We start from the raw sequence: 21,885 nt of genomic DNA on the forward strand, positions 1-21,885 counted from the left end.
GGCAGGTCAGGTGGTCTGGTATTCCCATCTTTCAGAATATTCCAGTTTGTTGTGATCCACAGAGTCAAAAGCTTTGGCATAGTCAATAAAGCAGAAGTAGATGTTTTTCAAGAAGTCTCTTGCTTTTCTGATGATCCAGTGGATGTTGGCAATTTGATTTCTGGTTCCTCTGCATTTTCTAAATCCAGCTTGAACGTCTGGAAGTTCACAGTTCACATACTGTTGAAGTCTAGCTTTGAGGATTTTGAGCATTAACTTCCTAGAGTGTGAGATGAGTGCAACTGTGTGGTATATTGAATTCTTTAGCATAGGCATTCTTTGGGACTGGGATGAAAACTGACCTTTTCCAGTCCTGTGGCCACTGCTAAGTTTTCCAAAATTACTGACACACTGAGTGCAGGACTTTCACAGCATCACTGTTTAGGATTTGAAATAGTTCAACTGGAATTCCATCACCTCCACTGGCTTTGTTTGCAGTTATGCTTTCTAAGGCCCACTTGACTTCACATTCCAGGATGTCTGGCTCTAGGTGAGTGATCACACCATCATAGTTACCTGGGTTACGAAGATCGTTTTTGTATAGTTCTTCTGTGCATTCTTGCCACCTCTTCTTACTATCTTCTGCTTCTATTAGGTCCACACCATTTCTGTCCTTTATTGAGCCCATCTTTGCATGAAATGTTTCCCTGGTATTTCTAATTTTCTTGAAGAGCTCTCTAGTCTTTCCCATTCTGTTGTTTTCCTCTATTTCTTTGCATTGATCACTGAGGAAGGCTTTCTTATCACTCCTTGCTATTCTTTGGAACTCTGAATTCAAATGGGTATATCATTTTTTTTTCTCCTTTCCCTTTAGCTTCTCTTCTTTTCTCAACTATTTGAAAGGCCTCGTCACACAGCCATTTTGCCTTTTTGCATTTCTTTTTTTGGAGATGGTCTTGCTCCGTCTCCTGTACCATGTCACGAATCTCTGTCCATAGTTCTTCAGGCACTCTATCAGATCTAATCCCTGGAATCTATTTGTCACTTCCACTGTATAATCATTAAGCAATCTGATTTATGTCATACCTGAGTGGTCTATTCGTTTTCCCTACTTCCATTTCAGTCTGAATTTGGCAATAAGGAATTCATGATCTGTGCCACAGTCAGCTCCCAGTCTTGTTCTTGTTGACTGTATAGAGCTTCTCCATCTTTGGCTGCAAAGAATATAATCAATCTAAGTTTGGTATTGACCATCTGGTAATGTCCATGGTAGAGGCTTCTTTCGTGTCGCTGGAAGAGGATGTTTGATATGACCAGTGTGTTCTCTTGGCAAAACTCTGTTAGCCTCTGCCCTGCTTCATTTTGTATTCCAAGGCCAAATTTGCCTGTTACTCCAGGTATCTCTTGACTTCCTATTCTTGCATTTCAGTCCCCTATAATGAAAAGGACATCTTTTTTGGTGTCAGTTCTAGAAGGTCATGTAGGTCTTCACAGAACCATTCCACTTCAGCTTATTTAGCATTTCTAGTTGCGGCATAGACTTGGATTACTATGATATTGAATGGTTTGCCTTGGAAACAAACAGAGATCATTCTGATTCCTAAGATGTCGATGTTCACTCTTGCCATCTCCTGTTTGACCACTTTCAATTTGATTCATGGACCTAACATTCCAGGTTCCTATGCAATATTGTTCTTTACAGCATTGGTCTTTACTTCCAGCACCAGTCACATCCACAACTGGGTGCTATTTTAGCTTTGGCTCCATCTCTTCATTCTTTCTGCAGTTATTTCTCCATTGTTCTCCAGTAGTATATTGGGCACCTACCAACCTGAGGAGTTCATCTTTCAGTGTCCTATCTTTTTGCCTTTTCATACTGTTCATGGGGTTCTCAAGGCAAAGATACTGAAGTGGTTTGCCAATCCCTTCTCCAGGGGACCACGTTTTGTCAGAACTCTCCACCACGACCCATCCATCTTGGGTGGCCCTACATGGCATGGTTCATGGTTTCATTGAATTAGACAATGCAGATGGTCAAAAAACATGAAAATATGCTCAACATCACTAATTATTAGAGAAATGCAAATCAAAACTACAATCAGTTATAACCTCACACCAATCAGAAAAGCCATCATCTGAAAGTCTCCAAACAATACATACTGGACAGCGTGTGGAGAAAAGGGAACCCTCCTAAGACTGTTGGTGGGAATGTAAAACTGGTATAACCATTACAGTGAACAGTATGAAGTTTCTTAAAAAACTAAAAATATAATTACCACATGGTCCAGTAATCTCACTCCTGGGCATACATCTGGAGGAAAGTGCATTTTGAAAAGATACATTCACCCCAATGTTCACTGCGGCACTATTTACAACAAGTAAGACATGGAAATAACCTAAATGTCCACTCACAGAGGAATAAATATAGAAGATGTGGTACATATATAGAGTTGAATATTACTCAGCCATTAAAAGAGAGTGAAATAGAAGAGAAGCGAAAAGCAAAGGAGAAATGGAAAGATATACCCATTTGAATGCAGAGTTCCAAAGAATAGCAAGGAGAGATAAGAAAGGTTTCCACAGTGCTCAGTGCAAAGAAGGAGAGGGAAACAATACAATCGAAAAGACTAGAGATATCTTCAAGAAAATGATGGGCTCAATAAAGGACAGCAATGGATGAACCTAACAGAAGCATAAGATAATAACAAGAGGTGGCAAGAATACACAGAAGAACTGTACAAAAATGATCTTCACGACCCAGGTAATCACGATGGTGTGATCACCAACCTAGAGCCAGACATCCTGGAATGTGAAGTCAAGTGGGCCTTAGAAAGCATCACTATGCATAAAGCTAGTGGAGGTGATGGAATTCCAGCTGAGCTATTTCAAATCCTAAAAGATGATGCTGTGAGAGTGCTGCACTCATATGCGAGCAAATCTGGAAAACTCAGCAGTGGCCACAGGACTGCAAAAGGTCAGTTTTCATCCCAATCCAAAAAAAGGCAATGCCAAAGAATGCTCAACAACTGCACTCATCTCACATGCTAGTAAAGTAATGCTCAAAATTCTCCAAGCCAGGATTCAACAATACATGAACCGTGAACTTCCAGATGTTCAAGCTGGTTTTAGAAAATGCAGAGGAACCAGAAATCAAATTGCCAACATCCGCTGGATCATCAAAAAGGCAAGAGAGTTCTAGAAAAACATCTATTTCTGCTTTACTGATTATGCCAAACCCTCTGACTGTGTGGATCACAATAAACTGGAAAATTCTGAAAGAGATGGGAATACCTGAATACCTGCCCTGCCTCTTGAGAAATCTGTATGCAGGTCAGGAAGCAACAGTTAGAACTGGACATGGTAGAACAGACCAGTTCCAAATAGGAAAAGGACATCAAGGCTGTACATTGTCACCCTGCTTATTTAACTTATATGCAGAGTACATCATGAGAAACGCTGGGCTGGATGAAGTACAAGCTGGAATCAAACTGCCAGGAGAAATATCAACAACCTCAGACATAGAGATGACACCACCTTTATGGCAGAAAGCAAGAAGAACTAAAAAGCCTCTTGATGAAAGTGAATGAGGAGAGTGAGAAAGTTGGTTTAAAGCTGAACATTCAGAAAACGAAGATCATGGCATCCGGTCCCATCACTTCATGGCAAATAAATGGGGAAACAGTGGAAACAGTAGCAGACTTTATATTTGAGGGGCTCCAAAATCACTGCAGATGGTGATTGCAGCCATGAAATTAAAAGACGCTTGCTCCTTGGAAGAAAAGCTATGACCAACCTAGACAGCATATTAAAAAGCAGAGACATTATTTTGCCAACAAAGGTCTGTCTAGTCAAGGCTACGCTTTTTCCAGTAGTCATGTATGGATGTGAGAGTTGGAGTATAAAGAATGCTAAGTGCTGAAGAACTGATGCTGTTGAACTGTGGTGTTGGAGAAGACTCTTGAGAGTCCCTTGGACTGCAAGGAGATCTAACTAATCCATCCTAAAGGAAATTAGTCCTGAATATTCACTGGAGGGACTGATGTTGAAGCTGAAACTCCAATAGTTTGGCCCCCTGATAGAAGAGCTGACTCATTTGAAAAGACCCTGATACTGGAAAAGATTGAAGGCAGGAGGAGAAGGGAATGACAGAGGATGAGACAGTTTAGTTGGTTGGCATCACCGACTCAATGGACATGAGTTTTAGTAAACTCCAGGAGTTGGTGATGGATAGGGAGGCCTGGTGTGCTGCAGTCCACAGGGTCACAAAGAGTTGGACATGACTGAGCGAGTGAACTGAACTGATACACACTACTATGTAGAAAATAATTAACAAGGACCTACCATATAGCACAGGGAATAGTATCCAGTGTTCTGTAATAATAACCCATGTGGGAAAGGATTCTAAAAAAGAACTATAAATCAACTATACCCTGAAAAAAAAAGAAAAATTTTTGAAAAAATAAGAAATTAAACCTATTCACTCAAAAATGGCCAGTTTCCTGCATATAGTGTAGTGTACCTTACTGATGCACCCTAATGGATCACAGCTCTGTCAAGATGAAGGGGCTTGTCAAACTCAATCAACCTACGAGCTATGCCCTGCAGGGCCACCCAAGACAGATGGGTTATGTTGGAGAGTTCTGACAAAATGTGGTCCACTGGAGGAGGAAGTGGCAAACCACTCCAGTATTCTTGCTGTGAGAACCCCATGAACAATAGAAAAAGGCAAAAAGATACAATATCAGAAGATGAGTCCCCAAGGTTGGAAGGTGTCCAATATGTTACTGGGGTAGAGCAGAGGGCAATTACCCCAGACTGATAGCTCCAGAATGAATGAAGCAGCTGGGCCAAAGCAGAAACAATGCTCAGCTGTGGATGTGTCTGGTGGTGAAAGTAAAGTCCAGTGCTGTAAAGAATAATATTGCATAGGAACCTGGCAAGTAGGTCCATGAATGAAGGTAAATTATATGTGGTAAACCAAGAAATGGCAAGAGTGAACATCAACATCTTTGTAATTAGTGAACTAACATGGATGGGAACGGGCAAATTTAATTCACATGACCATTATATCCACCACTGTAGGCAAGAATTCTAAAGAAATGGAAAAGCCCTCATAATCAACAAGAGTCTAAAATGCAGTACTTGTGTGCAATCTCCAAAACAACAGAATGATCTCAGTTTGTTTCCAAGGCAAATCATTCAATATCACAGTAATCAAAGTCTATGCCCCAACGAGTAATGCCAAAGAAGCTGAAGTGGAATCGTTCTATGAAGACCTACAAGACCTTCTAGAACTAACACCAAAAAAAGATGTACTTTTTATTATACGGGACTGGAATGCAAAAGTAGGAAGTCAAGAAATACGTGGAATAACAGGCAAATTTGGCCTTGGGATACAAAATGAAGCAGGGCAAACACTAGCAGAGCTTTGCTAAGAGAATTCACTGGTCATAGCAAACACCCGTTTTCACCAACACAAGAGACAACTCTACACGTGGACATTACTATATGATCAATACCAAAATCAGACTGATTACATTCTTTGTAGCCAAAGATGGAGAAGCTCTATATAGTCTGCAAAAACAAGACCTGAAGCTGACTGAGGCTCAGATCATCAGCTTCTTACAGCAAAATTCAGGTTTGAACTAAAAGAAAGTAGGGGAAACCACTAGGCCATTCAGGTACAACCTTAATCAAATCCCTTATGATTATTCAATAAAGGTGATGAATAGATTTTAGGGCTTATATTTGGTAGACAGAATGCCTGAAGAACTATGGACAGAGCTTTATAACACCGTACAGGAGGTAATGACCAAAACTATCTGAAAGAAAAAGAAATGCAAGAAGGCAAAGTGGCTGTCTGAGGAAACTTTACAAATAACTGAGGAAAGAGATGTGAAAAGCAGTGGAGAAAGGGAAAGATATATCCAACTGAATGCAGAGTTCCAGAGAAGAGCAAAGAGAGATAAGAAGGCCTTCAATGAACAATGCAAAGAAACAGAAGAAAACAACAGAATAGGAAGGATTAGATATCTCCAAGATAATTGCAGACATCAAAGGAGTATTTCATGCAAGGATGGGCATGATAAAGGGCAGAAACGATAAAGAATTAACAGAGGAAGAGATTAGTGGCAAGCATACACAGAAGAACTGTACAAAAAAGGTCTTGATGACACAGATAATCACTATGGTGTGGTCACTCACCTAGAGTCAGACATCCTAGAGTGTGAAGTCAAGCAGGCCTTAGCAAACATTACTACCAAAAAAAAATAGTGGAAGTGACAGAATTCCAGATAAGCTATTTAAAATACTAAAAGATGATGGTGTTAAAGTGCTGCACTCAATATGTCAGCAATTTGGAAAACCCAGCAGTGGCCATAAGACTGGAAAAGGTCAGTTTTCATTCAAATTCCAAAGAAAGGCAGTGCTAAAGAATGTTCAAACTATCAGACAATTGCGCTCACTTCCTTGAGCTAGTAAGGTTACGCTCAAAATCCTTCAAGGTACGCTTCAGCCGTATTTGAATCAAGAACTTCCAGATGTACAAGATGAGTTTAGAAAAGGCAGAGGAACCAGAGATCAAATTGCCAACATTCACTGAATCATAGAGAAAGCAAGGGAATTCCAGAAAAACATCTACCTGTTTCATTGACTACACAGAAGCCTTTGACTGTGTGGATCACAACAAACTGTGGAAAATTCTTAAAGAGATAGGACTACTAGACCATCTTACCTGTCTCCTGAGAAACCTGTATGTGGCCAAAAGTCAACAGTTAGAATCTTGTATGGAACAACTGACTGGTTCAAAACTGGGAAAGGAGTATAACAAGGCTGTATATGTCAGCCTGTTTATTTAACTGTATGCAAAGTACATCAGCGAAATGCTGAGCAGGATGAGTTACAAAATGGAATCAAGACTCCCAGGAGAAATTATCAACAACCTCAGATATGCAGATAATATTACTCTAATGGCAGAAAGTAAAGAGGAACTAAAGAGCCTCTTGATGAGGGTGAAGGAGGAGAGTGAAAAAGCTGACTTAAAACTCAACATTAAAGAAAACTAAGGTCATAACATCCGGTCCCATTCCTTCCTGGCAAATAGAAGGAGAAAAAGTAGAAGCAGTGACAGATTTTTTTCTTCCTGGGCTCCAAAATCACTGCAGATGATGACTGCAGCCATGAAATTAGAAGATGTTTGCTTCTTGGAAGGAAGGCTATGGCAAACCTATACAGTGACAAAGGTCTGCATACTCAAAGCTATGGTCTTTTCAGTAGTCATGTACAGATGTTAGAGTTGGAAAAGAAGGCTGAATGCCGAAGCACTGATGCTTTTGAATTGTGGTGTTGGAAAAGACTCTTGAGAGTCCCTTGGACAGCAAGGAGATCCAACCAGTCAAGCCTAAGCGAAATCAACCCTGAAAATTCTTTGGAAGGACTGATGCTGAAGCTAAACCTCCAATACTTTGGCCACGTGATACGAAGAGCTGACTCATTAGAAAAGACCCTGATGATGAGAGAGATTGAGGCAAAAGGAGAAAGGGCAGAAGAGTATGAGACAGTTGGATGGCGTCATTGATTCAATGGACATGAACTTGGGTGAACTTCAGGAGATGGTAAGGGACAGGGAGGCCTGTCATGCTGCAGTCCACAAGGTCGCAAAGAGTTGGACACGACTTAGCCACTGAACAACAACAAAACCCTTACTGATGACACGTACACTTGTATTTTCTAAAAATATCTTCTAGGTTTAACTTCCACATACTAAAAACAAGTCACCATGAAACTACTGATTTTTCTCTCAAAATTACATAAACTCTATAATTACATAAAATGGTGACTATGAGTTTATTTTGTAAAGAATAAAGTGTAAGCAAGTCAACTGAGAAAGAAAAACTTGTTAAACTGATTAAATGTATCAGTGATGGTCATATAATTATTTCTTCACAAACACAATATGATACCAATATCAAGTGGCTACTTAAGGCATTGAAAAAATTAGTAACATAAAAAGTTGAGAAATCAAAGTAAAAACTGTTATAAAGCTGAAATTTACCTGTTGCAGATCAACGATGTTTACTCGACCTTTAAAGAAAAGACATTCATTTAAGTTATCAGTAAGTACATACCAGCCCCAAACTGCAAATTCCAACAGATTCATGTTTTGGACATTTCAAGATCCAAAACATAAATCTTTCTGCAATGCACACAATGAAAGTGAAAAGTGAGAGTCGCTCAGTTGTGACCGACTCTTTGTGACCCGCCAGACTGTAGCCTACCAGACTTCTCTGTCCATGGAACTCTCCAGGCCAGAATACTGGAGTGGGTACCTGTTTCTCCCAAGGGAGGGCTCGAACCCAGGTCTTCTGCATTGCAGGCGGATTCTTTACCATCTGAGTTACCAGGGAAGCCCAAGAATACCGGAGTGGGCAACTGTTCCCTTCTCCAGCGGATCTTCCTGACCCAGGGATCAAACCAGGGTGTCCTGCATTGCAGGTGGATTCTTTACCAACAGGGCCACAGTAATTAATGTCTTCAAAGATAAGTTATTAGCATAATAAGTATCCATGGCTAAAATACAGAGGATAGCTTATTTTCAAAGTTCACTTGTCATATCAAACCAATAACCAGCATCAGCTGATACTGAGTTGGGCAGACCAATGAGGGTTATTTTCATCCCTTCACAATTTATCTACTGTGACCAAAGACATTATTAACAACAAAATTCAGATAAATTATTTTCAATTATTTGAAACCGGTAGGTTATCATTTATTAGCTAAAGAATATCTGTTAAGCATTTCAAATTATAGCTAGTATTTTATTAGGACTATGCACTAAGATAAAAAACAAACACCTAGGGTATATCTAATAACATCTAACAAGTTGTTTTCACAGATGCATCTATTTTAATCAAACATATTTAAATTTGCTCAGTAATTTCTTCATATTTCAAAAAGGCAATGGAAACAAAAACTTTTTTGTGTTTGTAGTAGCTTTTCCTACAATCTGATATAACACCATACTAAATTATTTTGTAATTTGCAAACCAAATTTAAAAAAGACATGGTATTGCAGTCTTGCTTTTCAATGATCTGTAATTTAAAAGCTCTGTTCCCTTTTCATAATTATCACCTGATAACAGACAGCTAAGTCCACCTGAGTCACCCAATAAATTCAAGAACTGTGAAAAGAAACAGCTAATTCACAAACAGAACACATAACTCAAAATAAAAAATGCGATTTTGTAAAGTGACAATATTTGACTTCATTTAAATTATATAATGTTCACCAAAATCTGTTTAAAAGTATTAAGGCTGATTATCATATTAACAATTGAGAAGGGTATCCTATAACCTCCAAATCATTTATGATTTATCATTTGAAAGGTGATGCCCAGGCCCCTTTCCGAAGAACCAGAAGAAAAAACTAAGGAATTACTTACCACCTCGAACATGTAGCTCATCTCTCATTTCTTTACTAATTTGGGCTGGAGTAATATATTCCTTTCCATCAAGTGTGTGAACTACTTCTAGCTGTTTCTGAGCAATCAATTTATTCACAATCTCAATGCAGTTTCGCTCTGACAATCTGAGGGAAACAAAAGTTTTAAAAATGAATGTTACATCCAGTGCTCAATATGTTTACGGAGATGTAAGACAATGGGTTTTTAAAAGGTTTGGACAGTCATTAGGTTCTATATTACAGCATCTGTATCTTTTTTCGTGTAATACTAATTCAATACATTTTTTAAAATTCTAGGGCATAAATAGGTTTACATTAACTTAAATTATGTAGTTCATTGTTACAAATCTACTGTAGATTTCGAGTTTGCTCTTTCACGCATGCTTCTAATCTTCAAATCTGAATAGAAAAGTAAGGACATGTAATTTAAGTAGAAGAAAAAACACGTCCTACTTTTGGTTCAATTTTCACTTTCGCTTCAGTTAAAAAAAAAATTTCTTTTATTAAATGCACAGTTGCCTCACTCCTATCTATAAGCTTTGTAAGCAGGACACCTAGCTAGGCCATGGCAACCATAATTTGCAACTGATAGTTACACAAACACTTAAGTGTCCTCGTTCGCTAGCAGTGATACAAAACACAGCATCAGAGGATTAAAGTCTTTAGCTCCAGAAGGAACAAGGCAAGAAGTAGCCAACAGATAAAAAAGGGTTCTATTAGCATTATATGTGTTCCATAAAGGTGAAAAGCCAATTTAGGGGGCTTTTTCAGGACACACCCCCCAAAACGTCAAGTGACTGGAGTCCCTAAAAACGACAGACGGAAGTAAGGCTCTGGCCTACCACACCTACACTGGTAAACAAGAAGGCAAAATGTTTACGGAGTCAACATAGTATTTGCAAAATACTGTACCTTGGGGTTAGCCTCTCCTTTCAAGCTTTAAGTCAGGAAGTGTATAATAGGCAATGATGCTTCAAGGACTTGATAACAGTTAAGCAAGGATCAGAGGGATAGTCTTAGGAGTGTCACCCGCCCCAGCCGTTGAGGTGGGGTGGCCTCGCCTGCACCTGGCTGGGGCTTGAAGGGAGTGGGAAGGAATGTTCTAGGTCTTCCCCATCGAGAACTATTTCGGAAACCGCACTCCAGCCTCTGGGAGGAAGGGAGGGGGCGGGAACGCTGATAGGGGATGGGAAGGTCCGGGGTTCAGGGCCTGGGGTTTGCAGCCTCTGATCCCGGAGTGGCCACCCGAGCCTATTTAGGACTCCAGAAACGGAGAGGGAGGGTCAGGCACCTTTGCGTGGCCTCTGCGAACTGCGCCCGCTGAAAGTCTGCCGCCAAACGCCTAATCTCTTCCCAGGCGTCCGCCATCTCGGCCCTATTCGCCCAGCCGCCGACGAACCACAGACACGTCAGCCCAAAGGCCACTGGAGCCGAGGCGGAACGGGCCGCGCGGAGGGACAACAGACTCTCCGCGACGCAGCTACGGGACGTGCGCGACTTGCGCCGGAGGGGGCGGGGCCAGAAAAGCCGCAGCCCCGCCCTCCCCGCGTCGGAGGTTTGTCCTGGGCTGTGAGATCCTTGCGCGGCTGCGGAGAGCCGGGCCTCGTCTCTGTACTCGTCTGCCAGAAAGCCAAGTTGATAAAGTGTTACTTCAAGTCTTTGTTTGCATTATTCCTAATATTTTGGCGCGGTGATAATCAAGTTGACCACTCTTGTTTTTTTTCCCTCCCTGCCCTCTCTTTGATTTATTTGGGGGTTGTGCCCCAACCTGCAGTTATCATTACCTCTTCTCTGTTAACGTAGGGCAGTTCGATTTGCGTAGGGAATCATGCTATGGGTCACAGAGTTCCTTTGGATTTTCCCTTAACATCTTACGGGAAAACCTGAAAGAAGGTTTTGACTAACCCAGTAATATTTTTAGGTCAGTAGCTCAGCCGTGTCTGACTCTTTATGACTCCACAGACTGCAGAATGCCAGACTTCCCTATCCTTCCCCAGCTCCCAGAGCTTACTCAAACTCATGTCCATCCAGTTGGTGATGCCATCCAACCATCTCATCCTCTGCTGTCCCATTCTCCTCCTGCCTTCAATCTTTCCCAGCATCAGGGTCTTTTCCAATGAGTCAGTTCTTTACATAAGTTGGCCAAAGTATTGGAGCTTCAACTTCAGCATCAGTCATTCCGATGAATATTCAGGACAGTGACTGATTTGATCTCCTTGCAATCCTCTCAAGGGGACTCTCAAAAACTCTCAAGAGTCTTCTCCAACACCACAGTTCAAACAATCAATTATTCGGTGCTCAGTTCAAAACTGTAATTTGTAAGGGACAGCTTGTGGTGCCTAAAAGGATAGTCACTAGATAGATGAAGCTATTTAATTAAAATTGGGCTGGAAGAAGCACAAGCTGGAATCAAGATTGCCGGGAGAAATATCAATAACCTCAGATATGCAGATGACACCACCCTTATGGTAGAAAGTGAAGAGGAACTAAAAAGCCTCTTGATGAAAGTGAAAGTGGAGGGTGAAAAAGTTGGCTTAAAGCTCAACATTCAGAAAACGAAGATCATGGCATCTGGTCCCATCACTTCATAGGAAATGGATGGGGAAACAGGGGAAACAGTATCAGACTTTATTTTGGGGGGCTCCAAAATCACTGCAGATGGTGACTGCAGCCATGAAATTAAAAGATGCTTACTCCTTGGAAGAAAAGTTATGACCAACCTAGGTAGCATATTGAAAAGCAGAGACATTACTTTGCCAACAAAAGTCCGTCTAGTCAAGGCTATGGTTTTTCCAGTAGTCATGTATGGATGTGAGAGTTGGACTGTGAAGAAAGCTGAACACCGAAGAATTGATGCTTTTGAACTGTGGTGTTGGAGAAGACTCTTGAGAGTCCCCTGGACTGCAAGGAGATCCAACCAGTCCATTCTGAAGGAGATCAGCCCTGGGTGTTCGTTGGAAGGACTGATGCTGAAGCTGAAACTCCTATATTTTGGCTACCTCATGCGAAGAGTTGACTCATTGGAAAAGACTCTGATGCCGGGATGGATTGGGGGCAGGAGGAGAACGGGAGGACAGAGAATGAGATGGCTGGATGGCATCACTGACTCGATGGACGTGAGTCTGAGTGAACTCTGGGAGTTGGTGATGACAGGGAGGCCTGGTGTGCTGCGATTCATGAGGTCACAAAGAGTCGGACACGACTGAGCGACTGAACTGAACTGAACTGAACTGAAGATTATATCAGAAACAAACAAGTTGAGATTGAAAACATAATGTTTTCAGTAACAACCCCCCAAATGAAATACTTAGGTATAAATCTAACAAAATATGTATAAGATCTACATGAGTAAAACTATAAAATCTAATGAAAGAAATCAGATAAAAACTAAGTAAAAGGAGAGAGAGTCAATATTCATGTGTAGGAACAGTCAATATTATCCAGATGCAAATTCTTCCAGACTTGATCTGTAGATTGAGTACAATCCCAAATAAAATCTGGGTAATTTATTTTGTGGATATCAACAAGCTCTTTCTAAAGTTTATATGGAGAATCAAAAGACCCAGAATTGCCAACATGGGGTTGAAGAAGAACAAAGTTGAAGGACAGACACTGCCTGAATTTAAGACTAATTATAATGCTACAGTAATCAAGACAGTGTGGTATTGATGAAAGAATAGACAAATATATCAATGAAACAGAATAGAGAGTCCAAAAATAAACTCACATAAATATAGTCAAATAATCTTTGACAAAGGAACAAAATCAACACAATGGAGCAAAGATAGTGTTTTAAATAAATGGTACAGAAACAACTAGACTTTCACATGCAAGAAAGAAAAGAATAATCTAGACATAGACCTTACACTCATCATATAAGTTGACTGAAAATAGATCACAGACCTAAATGAAGAATGCAACTATGGAACACCTAGGAAATAATGGGAGGAAATTTAGATGACTTCTAGAATGTCAGTAACTTTTAGATACAACAACAAAGGCACAACAGATAAAATAAATCATTGATAAGCTGGACTTCATTAAAATTAAAAATTGGTCTGCAAAAGTCCATGTCAAGAGAACAGAAGACAAGCCACAGCATGGGAGTAGATATTTGCAAAAGACACACCTGATAAATAACTGTTTTTCAAAAGATATAAAAAAGTCGTGACATTCAACAATAAAAAAAAAAGAAAAATGGACCAAAAACTTTAACAGATAACTCACCAAAGTAGATATACAGACGACAAAGCAGCATATGAAAAGATGCTCTGTATCATATGTCATCAAAGAAATACAAATTTAACCAATGAGATGCCGCTGCACACCTATCAGAATGGTTAAAATCTGGAATGCTGACAACACCATATGCTGGCTAGGATGTGCAGAAACAGAATCCTCATTCATGGATGATAATGCAAAATAGTGCGGCTGTCTTGGAGACAGTTTGGCACTTTCTTACAAAGCTAAACATGCTCTTAACATATGATTTAGCAATCACACTCCTTGGATTTCACTCAAAGGAATTGAAAAATTATGTCTACATAAAACCTGCACACAGATGTTTATAGCATCTTTGTTTGTAATTGCCCAAACTTGGAAACAACTAATATTTCTTTCAAAGAGTGAATGGATAAATGAACTGTGGTACATACAGACAATGGAATATTATTCAATGCTAAAATGAAATGAGCAAGAAGTCATGAAAAGACATGCTGAAAACTTATATGCATATTACTAAGTAAAGGAAGCCAATCTGAAAAGCCTACATACTGTATAATTCCAACTTCATGACATTATGGAAAAAGCAAAACTATGGAGATTGTAAAAAATCAATGGTTGGCAGCATTTGGGAAGGGGAGAGGGATGAACAGGTGGAACAGAGAGGCTTTTTTTAAGACAATGAAAGTACTCTATATGATACTATAATGATAGACACTTGTCATTACACATTTGTTCACATAAATTGAATGTGCAACATCAAGAATGAGCCATTATGTAACTATGGGCTTTTGGGTAGTTTTGATGTGTAAATAAATGTAAGGATATCGATTGTATTAATAGCAAATGTACCACACTGGTGGGGGATATTGATAATGGAGAGGTTATGTGTGTGTGGGGAATGGGGTATATGGAAAGTCTCTGCATCTTCCTCACAGTTTTGCTGTGAAGTTAAAACTGCTCTAAAAGTAGTCTTTAAAAATACATGTATCGTTTAATATTAGTTGTTTAGTCACAATAGGTACGTTTCAACCGCTCAATAGCCACATGTGGCTCATGGGTATCTTATGGGACAGTACAGAAAACCAATTTTACCCTCACCAAAAGTTCTATTGGATGGCTCTGGTTTAGACTGTTGATAACGGCACACATTTGTTCAGACTCCAAGATCATGAGATTCAAAGCAACCACCTCCAGTTAGCAGCCACATATCATAACTATAATTTCAGTCATTTTGAATGAAGGATAAAAATTTGAATGGTAAATAGTTCAGTGTTGGCCAACATCTGATAGATTACCTGATAGGATAATGGCAAATAGCACAAGTCGGCTACTGAATAAGAGATGAAAGATTCCTTTTAAGAACAAGCTTGTATAGATTTGAAAAATAGCATTTCAATTCCCTAGAATATTTTCTAACAGTTTGTGTCTACAAACCTAAGTCAGATTATGACATGTTCATTATGTGTAAAGGACTCAAGGTCTTTTCAACTACACTAGTATGTGGTTGTGGCACCATCCTTAGATTCATCTAAGGGTAAGTAGATATTCTAACATTTGTAATGTGGGTTGTTGGCTTCACTGAGATGGCAGGGGATGTGATCCTGTAAAGTTCCTCCAAGATAAACTTTCTCCAACTCAACTAGGAAAATGAAACAAAACAATGGCAAAATGGGTATTTTCAGGCAAGTCAGAATTTACAATTTGTTACTGTACAGTCCCCCTTTTCATTATAGGGGACTGGAATGCAAAAGTAGGAGGTCAAGAAACACCTGGAGTAACAGGCAAATTTGGCCTTGGAATGTGGAATGAAGCAGGGCAAAGGCTAATAGAGTTTTGCCAAGAAAATGCACTGGCCGTAGTAAACACCCTCTTCCAACAACACAAGAGAAGACTCTACACATGGACATCACCAGACGGTCAACACCGAAATCAGATTGATTATATTCTTTGCAGCCAAAGATGGAGAAGCTCTATACAGTCAACAAAAACAAAACCAGGAGCTGACTGTGGCTCAGATCATGAACTCCTTATTACCAAATTCAGACTTAAATTGAAGAAAGTAGGGAAAACCACTAGACCATTAAGGTATGACCTAAATCAAATCCCTTATGATTATACAGTGGAAGTGAGAAATAGATTTAAGGGTCTAGATCTGATAGACAGAGTGCCTGATGAACTATGGAATGAGGTTCGTGACATTGTACAGGAGACAGGGATCAAGACCATCCTCATGGAAAAGAAATGCAAAAAAGCAAAATGGCTGTCTGGGGAGGCCTTACAAATAACTGTGAAAAGAAGAGAGGTGAAGAGCAAAGGAGAAAAGGAAAGATATAAGCATCTGAATGCAGAGTTCCAAAGAATAGCAAGGAGAGATAAGAAAGCCTTTCTCAGTGATCAATGCAAAGAAATAGAGGAAAACAACAGAATGGGAAAGACTAGAGATCTCTTCATGAAACTTCGACATACCAAGGGAACATTTCATGCAAAGAAGGGCTCGATAAAGGACAGAAATGGTATGGACCTAACAGAAGCAGAAGATATTAAGAAGAGGTGGCAAGAATACATGGAAGAACTGTACAAAAAAGATCTTCATGACCCAGATAATCATGATGATGTGATCACTAACCTAGAGCCAGACATCCTAGAATGTGAAGTCAAGTGGGCCTTAGAAAGCATCACTACGAACAAAGCTAGTGGAGGTGATGGAATTCCAGTTGAGCTGTTTCAAATCCTGAAAGATGATGCTGTGAAAGTGCTGCACTCAATATGCCAGCAAATTTGGAAAACTCTGCAGTGGCCACAGGACTGGAAAAGGTCAGTTTTCATTCCAATTCCAAAGAAAGGCAATGCCAAAGAATGCTCAAACTACCACACAATTGCACTCATCTCACATGCTAGTAAAGTAATGCTCAAAATTCTCCAAGCCAGGCTTCAGAAATATGTGAACCGTGAACTCCCTGATGTTCAAGCTGGTTTTAGAAAAGGCAAAGGAACCAGAGATCAAATTGCCAACATCCGCTGGATCATGGAAAAAGCAAGAGAGTTCCAGAAAAACATCTATTTCTGCTTTATTGACTATGCCAAAGCCTTTGTCTGTGTGGATCACAATAAGCTGTGGGAAATTCTGAAAGAGATGGGAATACCAGACCACCTGACCGGCCTCTTGAGAAATCTGTATGCAGGTCAGGAAACAACAGTTAGAACTGGACATGGAACAACAGACTGGTTCCAAATAGGAAAAGGAGTACATCAAGACTATATATTGTTCCCTGCTTGTTTAACTTCTATGTAGAGTACATCATGAGAAACGCTGGGCTGGAAGAAACACAAGCTGGAATCAAGATTGCCTGGATAAATATCAATAACCTCAGACATGCAGGTGACACCACCCTTATGGTAGAAAGTGAAGAGGAACTAAAAAGCCTCTTGATGAAAGTGAAAGCGGAGAGTGAAACAGTTGGCTTAAAGCTCAACATTTAGAAAACGAAGATCATGGCATCTGATCCCATCACTTCATGGGAAATAGATGGGGAAACAGTGGAAACAGTGTCAGACTTTATTTTTGGGGGCTCCAAAATCACTGCAGATGGTGTCTGCAGCCATGAAATTAAGACGCTTACTCCTTGGAAGAAAAGTTATAACCAATCTAGACAGTATATTCAAAAGCAGAGACATTACTTTGCTAACTAAGATCCGTCTGGTCAAGGCTATGGTTTTTCCTGTGGTCATGTATGGATGTGAGAGTTGGACTGTGCAGAAGGCTGAGCGCTGAAGAATTGATGCTTTTGAACTGTGGTGTTGGAGAAGACTCTTGAGAGCGCCTTGGACTGCAAGGAGATCCAACCAGTCCATTCTGAGGGAGATCAACCCTGGGATTTCTTTGGAAGGAATGATGATAAAGCTGAAACTCCAGTACTTTGACCACTTCATGCGAAGAGTTGACTCATTGGAAAAGACCCCGATGCTGGGAGGGATTGGGGGCAGGAGGAGAAGGGGACGACCCAGGATGAGATGGCTGGATGGCATCACGGACTCGATGGATGTGAGTCTGAGTGAACTCCATGAGATGGTAATGGACAGGGAGGCCTGGCGTGTTGCGATTCATGGGGTCGCAAAGAGTCAGACACGACTGAGCAACTGAACTGAACTGAACTGTACAGAAATTACAAAGATATTGTTAATTACATAGCTAATATTATCTTATTGCCGTTTGGGATTTAAGAGTTACCTTAATCCCACCATCAAAAATGGCACTTTAATCCTATACATAGAAAGCATCAATGTCTCAGGAAACTAGTATGAGTCACGAGTGGAAAAAGTCCATTTGCTTTTAGGGCAAAGAGGTTGAGATTTTTTTTTTTTCTTTTGGTTGCTGTGTGCCATATGGGATCTTAGCTCCCCAACCAGGTATAGAACTCATGCTCCTTGCATTGGAAGAGTGGAGTCTTAAACACAGGACTGCCGGGGAAATTCCTGGTTGTGACTATTAAGAGGCAATTTATTTTTTCCTTCTGAGGTTTCAATGAATGTTTGATTGTAGGACTATCTAACGAGCAAATGAGAGTAATGGGAAAAAGAACAAAGAGAACTAATTGGGTATTAAATAAAAAGAAAAGACAATGAAAATAAAGATTTTTATGATGTTGAAGAGGTAGGCAGTGAATCACGCAGGGCTTATAGAATCAGAGTATCAGGGCACGAAAGGCTCTTCAGATCATCCATGCTAATACCCATCCACAGCAATAATTTCTTTATAAGCTCATGGCAGATTATGTACTTTTTGCTTGAACACTTAAAATGATGAAGTGTTCCCTTCTTTGCAGGGCAGATTAATCCTGTTTGGGACAAACCTAAGTGTTAGAAATTCCTTCTTTATACTAAAGCAAGATCTGTTTCCCTGTCACTTCAATATTCTTTCCTTGGGTGGCTCAGAGGATGACTCTAATATATCTTTCCCATGACAACTCTTTAGATATTCAAAGCATGTCCCTCTTGCTTTCTTTTTCCAAGTTAAACATCTCAGATACTTCAATTATATCTCCTGACAAGATCTCCAGATTTGTAAATATCTTGACTACCCTCTGTTGTTAAACTCTAGCTTGGCAATGTCAGCTTTAGAAAGTGATGCCCAGAAGGAATTTAGTATTTTACACATAGTCTGACTAGAGCAGTGACAGTGAGATTAATTTCCCTAGATATTATACTTCTGTTAATTGGACTCTTGGCTTAAATTGAGCTGGTAATGAACTGTATCTGACTGGTATTTATCTAAATTGCTATCAAACCAAGTTCAGTCTATTCTGTACCTGAACAAATTAATTTTATTTTATAACTTTCACCTTGTTATTTTTGACCCATTCATTCATTTATTCTTTCAACAAATAGTGTTTGAGGTCTACTATATGCCAGACTTTATGGTATACCCTGGGGATACCAAGAAGAACAAACTATTATTAAGCTCAACTAATTAGCTGAGATTAGTTCAAAAATGAACTGTGTCATTCAACATTGTCATTTCTGCCATCACCTGCCTTCTATAGTGATTAAGTATTCAACTTAACAACAAAATTGATTAAGAGTGAATCAAGGATATATACCTGTGATGACTGGTGACACTCATACAATAGGATCTTAGATTTAAAAAATTTTAGAGCCAGAAGAAATTTAGGAAAATCTAATAGTGTGATTCATATATTTTTTAAAAAGAGAGTTAGCATAACTATAACATGGCAATAGTTGTCTTAAACACCACGCATGTGCCTGTTCTAAGTTACTTTAGTCATGTCTGACTCTTTTTGACCCCATGCACTGTAGCTTGCCAGGCTCCTCTGTCCTGAGATTCTCCAGGCAAGCATACTGGAGTGGGTTGCCATGCTCTCCTCCAGGGAAACTTCCTGACCCAAGAATTGAACTCACATCTCTTAAATCTGCATTGGCAGGTAGATTCTTTACCACTAGCACCACATCATGCTAGTCCTTTTGTTTAAGGGGAAGATCATGGAATATCACCTGGTTTATAGAATTTCATAATTCAAATTTATTAATCTGAGGACGAGCAAACTTTTTAAGATTTACTCTTAAGAAATTCACACTATTTTCTACTAACCACCATTTTAAAGATGTAAACCTTATGAAGTCATTTACTTAATGATTTCTCTTAGAATATGTCCTATTTTGCATATTGTTCTTTTTCTTCTTACTCCAAAATAAGGCTTAAAATTCACTTTTGATATCTGTCAGTTTTGTTGGGAGGTAAGGGAGCAAATTTCTGCTCATTGTGACCTTTCATCCTCATCAGTTCAGTTCAGTTCAGTTCAGTCGCTCAGTCGTGTCCGACTCTTTGCAACCCCATGAATCGCAGCACGCCAGGCCTCCCTGTCATCACCAACTCCCGGAGTTCACTCAGACTCACGTCCATCAAGTCCGTGATGCCACCCAGCCATCTCATCCTCTGTCGTCCCCTTCTCCTGCCCCCAATCCCTGCCAGCATCAGAGTCTTTTCCAATGAGTCAACTCTTTGCACGAGGTGGCCAAAGTACTGGAGTTTCAGCTTTAGCATCATTCCTTCCAAAGAAATCCAGGGCTGATCTCCTTCAGAATGGACTGGTTGGATCTCCTTGCAGTCCAAGGCGCTCTCAAGAGTCTTCTCCAACACCACAGTTCAAAAGCATCAATTCTTCAGCGCTCAGCCTTCTTCACAGTCCAACTCTCAACTCACATCCATACATGACCACAGGAAAAACCATAGCCTTGACTAGACGGACCTTAGTCGGCCAAGTAATGTCTTCTTCCTCATCAGTAAAGCAATAAACAGCATCGCTTCTGGTTCCCGTCAATTTATCTTTGGTATATAATCGTTGTAGTCTTGACCTATGGAGTCAAATGCACGTAAATACCTTGTTAACTATACAATTTTATGTTTATCCTCCCTATTTATATCTCACTAAGGCAATGGCAACCCACTCCAGTACTCTTGCCTGGAAAATCCCATGGGTGGAGGAGCCTGGTAGGCTACAGTCCACGGGGTCGTGAAGAGTCCGGCACGACTGAGCGACTTCACTTTCACTTTTCACCTTCCTGCATTGGAGGAGGAAATGGCAACCCACTCCAGTGTTCTTGCCTGGAGAATCCCAGGGACGGGGGAGCCTGGTGGGCTGCCGTCTATGGGGTCGCACAGAGTCGAACACGACTGAAGTGACTTAGCAGCGGCAGCTGTGTTATTTGTGATTATATTGTCAGAATTTCATTTTACAGCCACACCTTTTCTGCTACTATTTATTCCAAAAGCACTAAGCATTCTTTTGTTTCCAAGGGAACAAATTCTATATTAGTCTTTTCTGGTTTCACTTTTCTCCCAATTCCTTCACAATATTGTATTTAGAGCCAGACTTCTTAGCTCCAGGCAACACTTGCTTTCCTGTATACACTTCTCCACAGCGTAACTCCCAGGCAAAATGACAATAAGGCAAATTCGTAAAGGAACAAGTTAGTGCTCTTGTCAGTGCTTGAGCTTTGCTCTCCAAGGAGCTGAAAATTCTTCTATTTCACCAACAAAATATGATTTAAAAGAATATATCGCCAGCTAGTATCAGTGCTAAGGCAGTCGTGTGTAGAGTTAATAGACACAGGAACACATTCTAAAGAAATACTTAATATCTGTGTTTCCTGCCAAGCAAGGGAAAAGTTAGGCTGGCCCGGATCTCCAGGAGCAACTTGTGTCTTTCTTTTTCTTTTCTTCCCCCCGTTCTTCTCCTTGTCATCACCATCATCATTATCATCTTTCTTCTCCTTTCACTTCTTTTTTTTGTGTCTTTGGACAACATTCACCTTTTTCATCCACTCCTAATCCTTTACCTCTGGCAATTACTAGTCTGGTATTTGTATCTGAGTTAAAAAAAATTTTTTTTTTAAGATTCAACATATAAGTGATATCATTCAGTATTTTTCATTGCTTGATTTCTTTCTTCTTTCTCTCTTGTTCTTCTTCCTCTTTCAGTTTCCTCCTTCTTCCTCTATGTATTATTTATTAATTACCCCAACAAGATGACATGTTGTAAAGGAATAGGACTTGCAGCAGATGCCACTCTATAGCAGAAGCAGTGACAACATCTGGGAATTGTCAAGAGCCACACCTGGCATCTTTAAAATTCACCTTACTAAATTTCATTCTGAGGAGATAGCTTCCAAAAGTAAGTTTGGCCAAGTTCCTAAAATGCCATAAT

General features: G+C 40.0%; 1 protein-coding gene across 1 annotated transcript in view; it reads right to left on the reverse strand.

Moving 5' to 3' along the window:
- The window catches only part of UFL1 (UFM1 specific ligase 1), a 65,991-nt gene extending 55,184 nt beyond the window's left edge, over positions 1 to 10,807 (reverse strand). The window contains exons 1-3 of the mRNA XM_052645843.1: positions 10,731 to 10,807; positions 9,420 to 9,565; positions 8,033 to 8,061 (exon numbers count right to left, since the gene is read on the reverse strand). Of these exons, the coding sequence (XP_052501803.1) occupies positions 8,033 to 8,061; positions 9,420 to 9,565; positions 10,731 to 10,807 (252 nt within the window). The remainder of the gene's footprint in view (positions 1 to 8,032; positions 8,062 to 9,419; positions 9,566 to 10,730) is intronic.
- Positions 10,808 to 21,885: the final 11,078 nt, after the last annotated feature.

The sequence above is a fragment of the Budorcas taxicolor genome, chromosome 9 (assembly GCF_023091745.1).
Source record: "Budorcas taxicolor isolate Tak-1 chromosome 9, Takin1.1, whole genome shotgun sequence".
Classification (NCBI taxonomy): Eukaryota; Metazoa; Chordata; class Mammalia; order Artiodactyla; family Bovidae; genus Budorcas; species Budorcas taxicolor.